Source organism: Tachysurus fulvidraco, chromosome 10 (assembly GCF_022655615.1).
Source record: "Tachysurus fulvidraco isolate hzauxx_2018 chromosome 10, HZAU_PFXX_2.0, whole genome shotgun sequence".
In the NCBI taxonomy this organism is placed as follows: domain Eukaryota; kingdom Metazoa; phylum Chordata; class Actinopteri; order Siluriformes; family Bagridae; genus Tachysurus; species Tachysurus fulvidraco.
Window position 1 is genome coordinate 21,548,735 of NC_062527.1, and position 12,500 is coordinate 21,561,234.

At 43.2% G+C, this 12,500-nt stretch overlaps 1 protein-coding gene across 2 annotated transcripts in view; it reads left to right on the plus strand.

Moving 5' to 3' along the window:
- Nucleotides 1-12,500, plus strand: part of fam135b (family with sequence similarity 135 member B) — a 65,704-nt gene that overhangs the window by 13,994 nt on the left and 39,210 nt on the right. For both annotated transcript variants that reach the window (XR_007144221.1, XM_047820023.1), the window contains exon 2: nt 6,495-6,586. Coding sequence is in view for 1 of the 2 variants with exons in the window: in XM_047820023.1 (XP_047675979.1) it covers nt 6,510-6,586 (77 nt within the window). In the remaining variant the exon portion in view is untranslated. The remainder of the gene's footprint in view (nt 1-6,494; nt 6,587-12,500) is intronic.

A 12,500-nucleotide genomic window follows, 5' to 3' on the forward strand; every position in this document is an offset into this window, starting at 1 on the left:
CAGCACTACAAAGATCACCTCATATCTCCGAGCCTCTCAATCTGGGCTCAGGATGTGCTCTCATAAAAGTTGCATTATTGCTAAAAGTAGACATCTTTTTCATTTCTGCTCCTACGCTCAGCTTCCTTTCCCTCTTTCCCCGTGTTACTTTGGTACGGCCCCTCGAGCGAACCTCACACGGACGGACATCAGAGTGTGTGTGTGTGTGTGTGTGTGTGTGTGTGTGTGTTTTAAATCCTTTCATCGTGGCTTGATGTGAAAGCTCAGCTACTGCACAGCCGCACTCTGCCGCTCATGAATATTTGAACACAGCCGAATGATGACGATGTCAGAGCCAGTATTCAATACAAAGGTGTAGAAGCAAAGACTTCTGGACATGTGACATCATCATAACATTCCGCTATGTTCTCATCTGTTCAGCCACAATCATTCAAACAAAACAAACTCTAAATCATGTTTGTGAAGGTTCTCAGTCATCCAGGTGAGGATATCCAGGTGAGGATATCCAGGTGATGTTCTCCTGGTGAGGATATCCAGGTGAGGTTCTCCTGGTGAGGATATCCAGGTGATGTTCTCCTGGTGAGGATATCCAGGTGAGGATATCCAGGTGAGGTTCTACTGGTGAGGATATCCAGGTGAGGTTCTACTGGTGAGGATATCCAGGTGAGGATATCCTCACCAGGAGAACCTCACCTGGATATCCTCACCAGTAGAACCTCACCTGGATATCCTCACCAGTAGAACCTCACCTGGATATCCTCACCTGGATATCCTAACCTGGATATCCTCACTAGTAGTACCTCACCTGGATATCCAGGTGAGGATATCCAGGTGAGGATATCCTTGTGAAGTTTTCTGGGAGTTGGTTCAGGTCAAATGGACATCTTTCTTGTTAGACCACAATATTTCATTACGCATCCAAAGTTGGAAACCTCCACAAATGTGTAACTTCCACAGTCATAGATGATCCCTGGACAGGCTCATTAACCTGGGAGAATGTGAGTAGGAGGAATCGCTAGGAGTAGGGAGTGTTGTTTGGAGTAAAGAGATTCATTAGCAGTAGAGGGAGGTGATGTCATGGCAAATATGAGGAGGAGTCTTCATATCTTCGAGAGGCTTAGTGTTTGTTTACGGGAAGAGTTACAGTTAAGAGAGGAAGAAAGATGGATGTGAGGGGAAGCAGGACAGAAGAAGCAATTAGGGAAACAGATCCACATGCTGGATAAGGAGAGCTAAAATGTCAGGGTCAGTTACATAAACCTGAAGCACCACCTAGGGTTAGGGTTAGTGCATGCAGATCTACACGGTGTGTGTAGTACACGTGCTCCGCACAAGGTTTGGTTGTGTTAACAGCTTTAATTACTACTTTATTTATTCAGAACTATTGAAAATCACGACATGTTTACAAGATCAGTTTGGACATTTGGACTTCTTCCATTTCTTTCTCTTACCATCAGAGGACAAAATGACAAGCCATGATGCTCGGGCCAAACGCTGCTTTGTCCCCAAACAGTGCTCAGTCTAAATGTCACTGAGTGCTAGGCTGGACCATCGCCACCACAGCAATATTATCATCATCCTCATCGTCCCAAACAGCCGTGACCTTTAGAGCCAAATTATATTTGGCCCGCGAGATCATATCAGATGTGCATTACAGCTGGCTAGCCACATGATGCTAATGCTACAAATCCCAGAATGCCTTGCCACTGTATTGATGCGCAGTCACGAACTGTTGACAGTCGTTAACAACCATGTTACAGTCACATCGGGCAACTTAATTCCACCCTCCACAAAAATGTCCAAACGACAGATGGACAATAGGAGCTTTCAAGACAGGATGGAGGCAGATTATCTGTTCACGGATATAAAGGACAGACCTGTTCGTCTCGTGTGCTAACGTGTCTGTAACGAAAGTATATGACATAAGAAGACGCTATGACACGAAACATTACGAGAAGTATAAGGACCCGGACGTAACGCAGAAGCTCCAGAAGGCGGAGGAGATGAAAAACAGTCTGGTTTCACGTCAGACTATGTTCATGAAAGCTAAATCAAAAAGTGAAGCCGCTGTAAAGGTTTATCGTGGCGGCAGAGACGGCAAAATCCGAGGGAGAGTTTGTCAAAAAGTCTATGGTTAAAGTTTGTGACATGAACACCACCGATGTGTCTTTTATTTCTAACTTAATTTCTTATGTGTTTGTAATAACGAGCTCCGGTTTTTCCAAATCCTGTGTTTAAGCAAAACTAAAGTTTGTTTCCATGTGAAGAAGGTTGAACATCAGTTTGACCAGTGACTTCATTCATTCATTCATTCATTCATTCATTTATTACCGCTTTATCCGAACTTCTCGGGTCACGTGGAGCCTGTGTCTATCTCAGGCGTCATTGGGCATCGAGGCAGGATACACCCTGGACGGAGTGCCAACCCATCACAGGGCACACACACACACTCATTCACACACACACTCACACACTACGGACAATTTTCCAGAGATGCCAATCAACCTACCATGCATGTCTTTGGAACCCCCGTGACTTTATCTCAGTTTTATACTTTGGCCCACTGTGCCTTTGAGTTTGACTCCCCTGCTTTAGAGGATCAGGATGGTCTCTCTGGGACACTTGTTCCAGGGTAAAACCAGACCGAACGGAGAACGGTGTCATTCATGGCATTGCATTCGATAATGTAAACATTGCTGTATGCTAAAATCTTCTGCTTTATAAGTAAGAAGGAACAGTCGTGTGTTTGTTTCCTATCCCAATTACGCTTACGCTGCAGTCCCTGTGATCTGTGCTGCGTATCAGCTGACGTGTTGTTTAGCTCAATGATTTAACAACAGGGACATTATAAGTTGGGAAACTAAAGGACAGAGAGATTTAAAGACAGTGTTAGGGAACAGAGTGTTTGAGAATGTGGTGGTTCAGTAAAACTGAGGTGCGACCGCAGAAACGGAGCAACCGGTATCAGTACCAGAAGAATAGTACCTTCTCTTTTATTCCTGAACTGCTTTAAACTTCTAGATCATTATGCCATAGTCTGAAAAAAACATAGTGTTAATATTCAGAGTAATCGAGACACTTTCAGAAAAGTGTTCTATGTTTATTCCCTAATGTAAAGTATTATATATACTGCAGTATTCATTACAGTTCAGTATTGCCTACATTTAAGCATTCTCTACACTTCAGTATTCAGTAGACCTTAGTAGTTTGTACATTTCAGTATTCATCCTTCGGTATTCATTACATTTCGGTATTCAGTACTGTACACATCTGTTTAGAAAAGTGATGTGTTGCCCTTTACTATTCTTAACACTTCAGTATTCTGCACACTTCTGTACACAACATCTGCTAAATGTTGTACACTTCACTATTCAATACACTTCATTAATCTCTACGTTTCAGTATTCAGTACATTTTAATATTCTGTACACTTCACTATTCAATACACTTCAGTATTCAGTAAATTTTAATATTCTGTACACTTCACTATTCAATACACTTCAGTATTCATTACATTTCGGTATTCTGTACACTTCAGTATTCATTACATTTTAGTATTCAGTACATTATAATATTCTGTACACTTCAGTATCCTCTACATTTCAGTATTCAGTACATTTTAATATTCTGTACACTTCACTATTCAATACACTTCAGTATTCTCCACATTTCAGTACTGTTTAGACTACAGTATTCTTTACACTTCAGTATTTAGTACACTGAAGAATTCTCTACATTTCAGTATTTATTACACTTCAGTATTCATTACATTTCAGTATTCAGTACATTATAATACTCTGTACATTTCAGTATTCTCTACATTTCAGTATTTATTACACTTCAGTATTCATTACATTTCAGTATTCAGTACATTATAATATTCTGTACACTTCAGTATCCTCTACATTTCAGTATTCAGTACATTTTAATATTCTGTACACTTCACTATTCAATACACTTCAGTATTCTCCACATTTCAGTACTGTTTAGACTACAGTATTCTTTACACTTCAGTATTTAGTACACTGAAGAATTCTCTACATTTCAGTATTTATTACACTTCAGTATTCATTACATTTCAGTATTCAGTACATTATAATACTCTGTACATTTCAGTATTCTCTACATTTCAGTATTTATTACACTTCAGTATTCTGTACATTTCAGTGGGGAGGTGGTATCTTGGTGGTTAAGGTGTTTGACTACTGATTGGAAGGTCCTTAGTTCAAATCACAAGACCGGCAATTGGGCTGAAAATACTGGGTCCCTGAGCACGGCCCTTAACCCTCAGTTGCGCTGTTGTATAAATGTATTGCATCTGCCAAATAATGTCAATTTCAGTATTCATTACAAATCACTATTCTATACTCTTCAGTATTCTCAAACTTTTAGTATTCATTGCATTTCAGTAGGGGGACACGGTGGCTTAGTGGTTAGCACGTTCGCCTCATACCTCTAGGGTTTGGGGTTCGATTCCCGCCTCCGCCTTGTGTGTGTGGAGTTTGCATGTGCTCCCCGTGCCTCGGGGTTTTCCTCCGGGTACTCCGGTTTCCTCCCCCGGTCCAAAGACATGCATGGTAGGTTGATTGGCATCTCTGGAAAATTGTCTGTAGTGTGTGAGTGTGTGAGTGAATGAGAGTGTGTGTGTGCCCTGCAATGGGTTGGCACTCCGTCCAAGGTGTATCCTGCCTTGACGCCTGAGATAGGCACACATGGTAGAGAATGAATGAATGAATGCATTTCAGTATTCTGTTCCCTTCACTATTCAGTACACGTCAATATTCATCGCGCTTGACAGTGTGTGTGAAATGTAGTAAAAGTCAGGACAGTGAATGACGTACTGTACTGAACTTTTGTTCCCACATTACTCAATGCTGTGGATTTTATGGGGAATGGTACAGTATTTGTCTTAATCTCCCGAGAATAATATTTTTCTTTTCTTCACATCCAATTCATGTTTTCAAAGAAAAAAAAAACTGTCTCTTGTCTTCTGTGCAGTGAGAGAAATAATAAACAGTGAAAAGTGAACGAACCGACAGGGAGACAGCGAAATGTGAAAGGTCTGGACATTTAAATCCTTGGACTGCGGTTTGTCCATCTGTACACTCTGTGATTAGTGTGTTCCTCATTCTCTGTTGCTATGATGCAGAGCTCCTCTGACACCAGCATGTCGGTCAGGGCAAACATTACCCTGGATGACTCAGTGTTGGGGTAATCAGACACTCATCTCCTGCTACTGCCTTCATCCAGGCCATTGTTACTTTCTTTATGCTAACAATGGGTCGCTACAGTAAACACAGCCTGTAACCATGAGCAAACAGTGATGATGAATGCAACACAGCAGGCACAGAGAGCTGTGAGAGTCACACAGCCTGTCTCACAGCTTTCACCTAGCGTCATTCAAGTCTTTCTCATTTTGCTCTTTTTCTCTCTGGATAACGAGATGACGCACTTGCTAAAGCGATGACAGAAGTCACTGACCTGTAATCTCTGGATATACCGAATTTTTATTTTTCGAAAGATAAAATTTACAAATTATTTATGTCATTGAAAAATAAATTATTTATTCCCCCGTGTGGCCTCAAGCGGCATGCTCATTAGAATATTAGGCCACACCCACCAAGGCACTTCTCAAAAATATACTGTTCTTTCTTTGTTTAATATCATAATTGTCTCACCCAAAGATGTCCCTCTGTCTCACTCAAACCCACACCCATCTGTCCCTCTCAAACCCACTCCCATCTGTCTCACTCAAACACACACTCATCTGTCTCACTCAACCACACTCCCATCTGTCTCACTCAAACACACTCCCATCTGTCTCACTCAAACACACGCCCATCTGTCTCACTCAAACACACGCCCATCTGTCTCACTCAAACACACGCCCATCTGTCTCACTCAAACCCATTCCCATCTGTCTCACTCAAACCCACTCCCATCTGTCTCACTCAAACACACGCCCATCTGTCTCACTCAAACACACACCCATCTGTCTCACTCAAACCCACTCCCATCTGTCTCACTCAAACCCACTCCCATGTGTCTCACTCAAACACACGCCCATCTGTCTCACTCAAACCCACTCCCATCTGTCTCACTCAGCCATGGCCATCATTCTCATTTAAACACACCCATCTGTCTCACTTAAAGGACACGCCCACCTGTCTCACTCAAAGCCACACCTATCTGTCTCACTCAAAGACATATTTATCCAGATCACTCAGATGCATGTTTGTCTCTCTCATAAACACACTCACACTCACAGGACACACCCATTTATCACACACAAAGCACACCTATTTATCTCATTTGAAGACATGCCCATGTGTCCAGTTCATGACACTCATCTTCCACACTCAAAGACAACACACCGATCCGTCTCTCTTTCACTCGTGACCACACATTCTGCTGTAATTCTACTCTTATCGGACACCTCTGCTCTTCCTGAGCACCAGACTGATGCCGTTTGTCCTTTATGTGTCTCCCTGTAGGTGATGGAATAGGTGATGTCTGAAGTACAGGGAACTGTGGAGTTTTCTGTGGAGCTACACAAATTTCACAATGTGGATCTCTTCCAGAGAGGGTAAGTCCATTTGGAAGCCTCTTCAGCATGCAACTATGTTTGTAAGTAAGTACATTTTATTTGTAGAGCACGTTTCAATCAACGACTGTCGTCCAAGTGACTTAACAAAGTGCTCAGCTACGTAGATCTGTGAGTACATTCCACCACTTACAGCTCTCAAGGGCAATAATCTGGAATCAGAAGAAGAAGAATGATTGATGTTTCTCGGTAAAAAGACCGCTGTTGTATCGAGCTGTTGCACTGTGCTGAGATGATGGACCGAGGGACATGAGATACGCTAGAATGTAAAAAAAAAAAAAAAAGCTTTAAAAACGTAGCACATTTTGTTTAAAATAGGATGATGGAAGTCAGTAGCATATACAGATAAACAAATATACATATATAACATGAGCTAACATGACAATTAGCTAGCTAGCTATCATCTAGATATCACCTAGATATCATATAGATAGATAGATAGATAGATAGATAGATAGATAGATAGATAGATAGATAGATAGATAGATAGATAGATCGCTTAATTATAAAAGGAAAGTCACACATTTTCTAGCTTCTGCAAAGTCACATCAAAATGAATTAAATCATTAATTGCTAATTTAGCTATCTAGCCGAACTAGCCAAATGAGCTGGCATGAGCTCAGTAACTAACATGAGCAGATTTTTATATTATTTTATATTTATGCACCTTCAAAATCTTCATTAAGCTAATGCTAGTCGGCTTTATGCTAACTTTGAAGAATTTCTGAGATGCTAGGTAACTCTATTTAGCTGAACATTTAGCTAGCTAACTTCTAATAGCTAACGAATTATTACTAACAGCTAGCAAGGATGAGCTAACCTGACAAGATTTCAGGCCTGAATACTGAAAGTCATATAAATAAATGGTTTTACGTTTCATGGCTCATTATTTGCAATAAGTAGCAATGAGTTGTGAATGTGTATGTACTATATAAACCTAAGCTAATGCTAACTTGTGCATGCTAGCTAACATAGGCTAACCTGACAGGAAATGACCATCACTTCAAACTCACTTCCTCTGACAGACTCGCCTCATATCCTCCTGGATTATTTAACATCAAACTGGTTTATCAGACACAGTGATATAATTCTACAAGTCCTAACATAGTAACAGAGCCACACACACACACACACACACACACACACACACACACACACACACACACACACACACCTCCTCCTCCTGTTCTTCCTGTTCCTGTGCATGCACAGCTGAGTATAATATCACACGGCTGATGAAAAGTAAAGGTCACCTATAATGCCATGCAGCATGTTGTGTGTGTGTGTGTGTGTGTGTGTGTGTGTGTGTGTGTGTGTGAGCTCAGGGAATTACACCCTGACATCTGGCTCAGCCTCAGCTCAAACAATTTTATCTCTCGGTTTTCATGCATAACATTGTTTTTGTTCCCAAGCGCTTTATTGTCATGAAAATTCTGTCTTCAGTCATCACACCGACGTGATTGAAGGCGCCGCTTTTTACACTTTATAAGACTAAAAACTCATGCTGCATTCACACACACACACACACACACACACACACACACACACACACACACACACACACACACACACACACACACACACACTCACTCACAGCCACAAAGTAAAAAGAGACGTTCATTAACAAAGAGAGCTGCGACTTCCTGTGACACGAGAGACACAAGAACAATTTGGGAAGAAAGAAAATTGCCCCAAGAGCAATTTGGGATGCGAGTTGGTAAATGTTGTTACCACGGCAACCACTAGTAACGTCTTTTTAATATATCTGAAATGAGTCTCAAGTGTCAGTAAGCACTCGAGTGTCACCGACAAAAGCATTGATGAAGCCCTAAGTGGATTAGTGCCACATATCATCATGTTCCATCATCAAGTGTTTTGTTCCTGTTCGACTACAACAGTTTGGTATTTATCGAAGAACTTGACAAATGAATGAAGTCATTATCTGTTTATTGTTACTTTAAATGGTGTGGAATATCTGCAGAATGTCATGCGACACAGGAATCACAGGGCCTTTTTACACCCGGTCACTTCACGTGTTATCTCTGATCCGATAGCTATCTGATTTGTTAAAACTGTCCCGTTTACATCAGGCCATCGATCACATCGATCCCATCGATCCCATCTTTCTACTCCCGCCCAAAATGCTAATATATTTTACCTCATTTCCGGGGTAATTGAAACGGAACACGCTTTGGTGTTTGCGGTTTTCAGAACGCGATCAAAAAGAAGACGAAAAAACTAGTTATGACGTTTATGCTACAAAAAAACGTAACTTAAATTTACTTAACAGCGATGGACGACTCGCGAATCACCTGCGAGTGACGTAGTTCCGTTTGGGAGGAGTTTAGCGCTGACGTATGTGGCTTGAACAACCACATGCATTTACACCTGTCTAGTTTCATCTGAAACGCGTCCCAGACCACCTCCTGTAGGGGTTTGTACCATCGGATTTATATCCGTCTCCAAAACGTTTCAGAGGGCATTTAGACCTGGTCTTTTTACCATCGGGTAGATATCGGATCACAGAAAACACAGGAAGTGACAGGAAGATTCTTGTGACAGATGGTGCTTTCTGGAATGAGGGTAGAAGTTGATTCCACCACTGCAGGACAGTTTGGAGGTTCTAAAAAGGGACCTCATGTTTTGATGAGTAGGAACCATATAGAGAAAGCCAGTGGAAAGAGAGATGGAGATTGGTGAAGTGTGGGTCATTTTGGGCTGGTTGAAAAGGCTTTGATGGAGCTGGCTGGGATTTGTCTGCTGGTGTAGTCCAGTTTTGATAAGTATAATTATGTTCAGTATAAAGGGGCACGGTGGCTTAGTGGTTAGCACGTTCGCCTCTCACCTCCAGGGTTGGGGGTTCGATTCCCGCCTCCGCCTTGTGTGTGTGGAGTTTGCATGTTCTCCCCGTGCCTCGGGGGTTTCCTCCGGGTACTCCGGTTTCCTCCCTTGGTCCAAAGACATGCATGGTAGGTTGATTGGCATCTCTGGAAAATTGTCCGTAGTGTGAGTGTGTGTGTGTGAGTGAATGAGTGTGTGTGTGTGTGTGTGTGTGTGTGTGTGTGTGTGTGTGTGCCCTGTGATGGGTTGGCACTCCGTCCAGGGTGTATCCTGCCTCGATGCCCGATGACGCCTGAGATAGGCACAGGCTCCCAGTGACCCGAGATAGTTCGGATAAGCGGTAGAAAATGAATGAATGAATGAATGAATGAATGTTCAGTATAATCATGGCCACAATGGATCATGGTTGTGTGGTTTCTTGCTAAAGACACAAAGGTCCATAAGTGAAGAAAATTTATGAAGGTATTTATTTCATGGTGGTTTACTGGAGTGTAGGAGAAGGAGAAAAAAGATGAGAGCGAGAGAGAGAGCGAGAGAGAGAGATCTTGTTAATCTCAGATTGTGTACTAAATCTAAATAAGGAACGTTTTAAATAAAATAGCAGTTAGTGACGCATGAAGAGCTCCATCACTGAGCACAGGTTACTGCTTGCTCCTGCTTTAACACACAGAATTCAACTCATTATCAACTCCAGCCTGTGTGTGAAGTGCGTTAAAAGCAAACACAAGTGTGAAGTCTGGTTAAAGAGACGCTCTGGGACCATAACAACAATCTGAGCTGTACATTATGTAGGAATTAAGAGTGTCTTGTGGTACGGTTGTAGTAAAGGATGTAGAGTTCAGCTCAGAATCACAACACGGTAAAACATTGTGAAAGCGTTCTCATGTGAAAGCGTACTTGTGAAAGCGTACTTGTGAAAGCGTACTTGTGAAAGTGTACTCGTGTGAAAGTGTACTCGTGTGAAAGTGTACTCGTGTGAAAGCGTACTCATGTGAAAGCGTACGCATGTGAAAGCGTAGTCATGCGAAAGCGTAGTCATGCGAAAGCGTAGTCATGCGAAAGTGAAGTCATGCGAAAGCGTACTCGTGTGAAAGCGTACTCGTGTGAAAGCGTACTCGTGTGAAAGCGTACTCGTGTGAAAGCGTACTCGTGTGAAAGCGCACTCATGAGAAAGCGTACTCGTGTGAAAGCGTACTCGTGTGAAAGCGTACTCGTGTGAAAGCGCACTCATGAGAAAGCGTACTCATGAGAAAGCGTACTCGTGTGAAAGCGTACTCGTGTGAAAGCGTACTCGTGTGAAAGCGTACTCGTGTGAAAGCGCACTCATGAGAAAGCGTACTCGTGTGAAAGCGTACTCATGTGAAAGTTCACTCATGTGAAAGCGTACTCGTGTGAAAGCGTACTCGTGTGAAAGTTCACTCATGTGAAAGCGTACTCATGTGAAAGCGTACTCGTGTGAAAGCGTACTCGTGTGAAAGCGTACTCGTGTGAAAGCGTACTCGTGTGAAAGCGTACTCGTGTGAAAGCGTACTCATGTGAAAGTTCACTCGTGTGAAAGCGTACTCGTGTGAAAGCGTACTCGTGTGAAAGCGTACTCGTGTGAAAGCGTACTCATGTGAAAGTTCACTCATGTGAAAGCGTACTCGTGTGAAAGCGTACTCGTGTGAAAGTTCACTCATGTGAAAGCGTACTCATGTGAAAGCGTACTCAGGTTTCAGCGCACTGAAACCTGATCTGTAAAGAAACACCTTTAGTGAAACCACTCGTTGTTTTCTCCACGTACCTGCTCACGCTACCAGCTTTGATTTGACAGCATTACGATGTTGAACCTCTGCTTGTGCAATTCGACCACGTAGAGCACTGTGTGAATAAATCATTCATCTCTACGGACGATAAATAATTCCTGTCCATTTCTACAGTTCCAACTAGCCCTAAGTCAGTGATCTGAAAACAATACTTAGTTATATATTACACACACACACACACACACACACACACACACACACAAGTGATGTTTGAAGTGTGTGAGCTAATGAATAAGCCTGAACACTTCTGCACACTATCATTTTTAAACCTGCTCCTAACTTAGAGATGAAGGTGACCTTTGCCTCGATGTGCAGAAACTCATTCCTGGCTCTCAGGGGTGGCTGCTCTCTGGACCAGTCTGCCCCTGAGGGGTATTAACATTGGCACTGCTTCAGCACACAAGGGCAAAAAGTTTAGCTGTGTTCCCTTAAAGTCCACTGCAATTTCAGTCTCATTGAAGGAGGCATGGCCTCTGTACCTGTCAGTCTCAGTGAAGGAGGTGTGTCCTCTGTACCTGTCAGTCTCAGTGAAGGAGGTGTGGCCTCTGTACCTGTCAGTCTCAGTGAAGGAGGTGTGGCCTCTGTACCTGTCAGTCTTAGTGAAGGAGGTGTGACCTCTGTACCTGTCAGTCTTAGTGAAGGAGGCGTGGCTTTTGTACCTGTCAGTCTCAGTGAAGGAGGCGTGGCCTCTGTACCTGTCAGTCTCAGTGAAGGAGGCGTGGCCTCTGTACCTGCCAGTCTCAGTGAAGGAGGTGTGTCCTCTGTACCTGCCAGTCTCAGTGAAGGAGGTGTGGCCTCTGTACCTGCCAGTCTCAGTGAAGGAGGTGTGTCCTCTGTACCTGCCAGTCTCAGTGAAGGAGGCGTGGCCTCTGTACCTGTCAGTCTCAGTGAAGGAGGCGTGTCCTCTGTACCTGTCAGTCTCAGTGAAGGAGGTGTGGCCTCTGTACCTGTCAGTCTCAGTGAAGGAGGTGTGGCCTCTCTACCTGTCAGTCTCAGTGAAGGAGGTGTGGCCTCTCTACCTGTCAGTCTCAGTGAAGGAGGCGTGGCCTCTCTACCTGTCAGTCTCAGTGAAGGAGGTGTGGCCTCTCTACCTGTCAGTCTCAGTGAAGGAGGTGTGGCCTCTCTACCTGTCAGTCTCAGTGAAGGAGGTGTGGCCTCTCTACCTGTCAGTCTCAGTGAAGGAGGTGTGGCCTCTCTACCTGTCAGTCTCAGTAAAGGAGGTGTGGCCTCTGTACCTGTCAGTCTCAGTA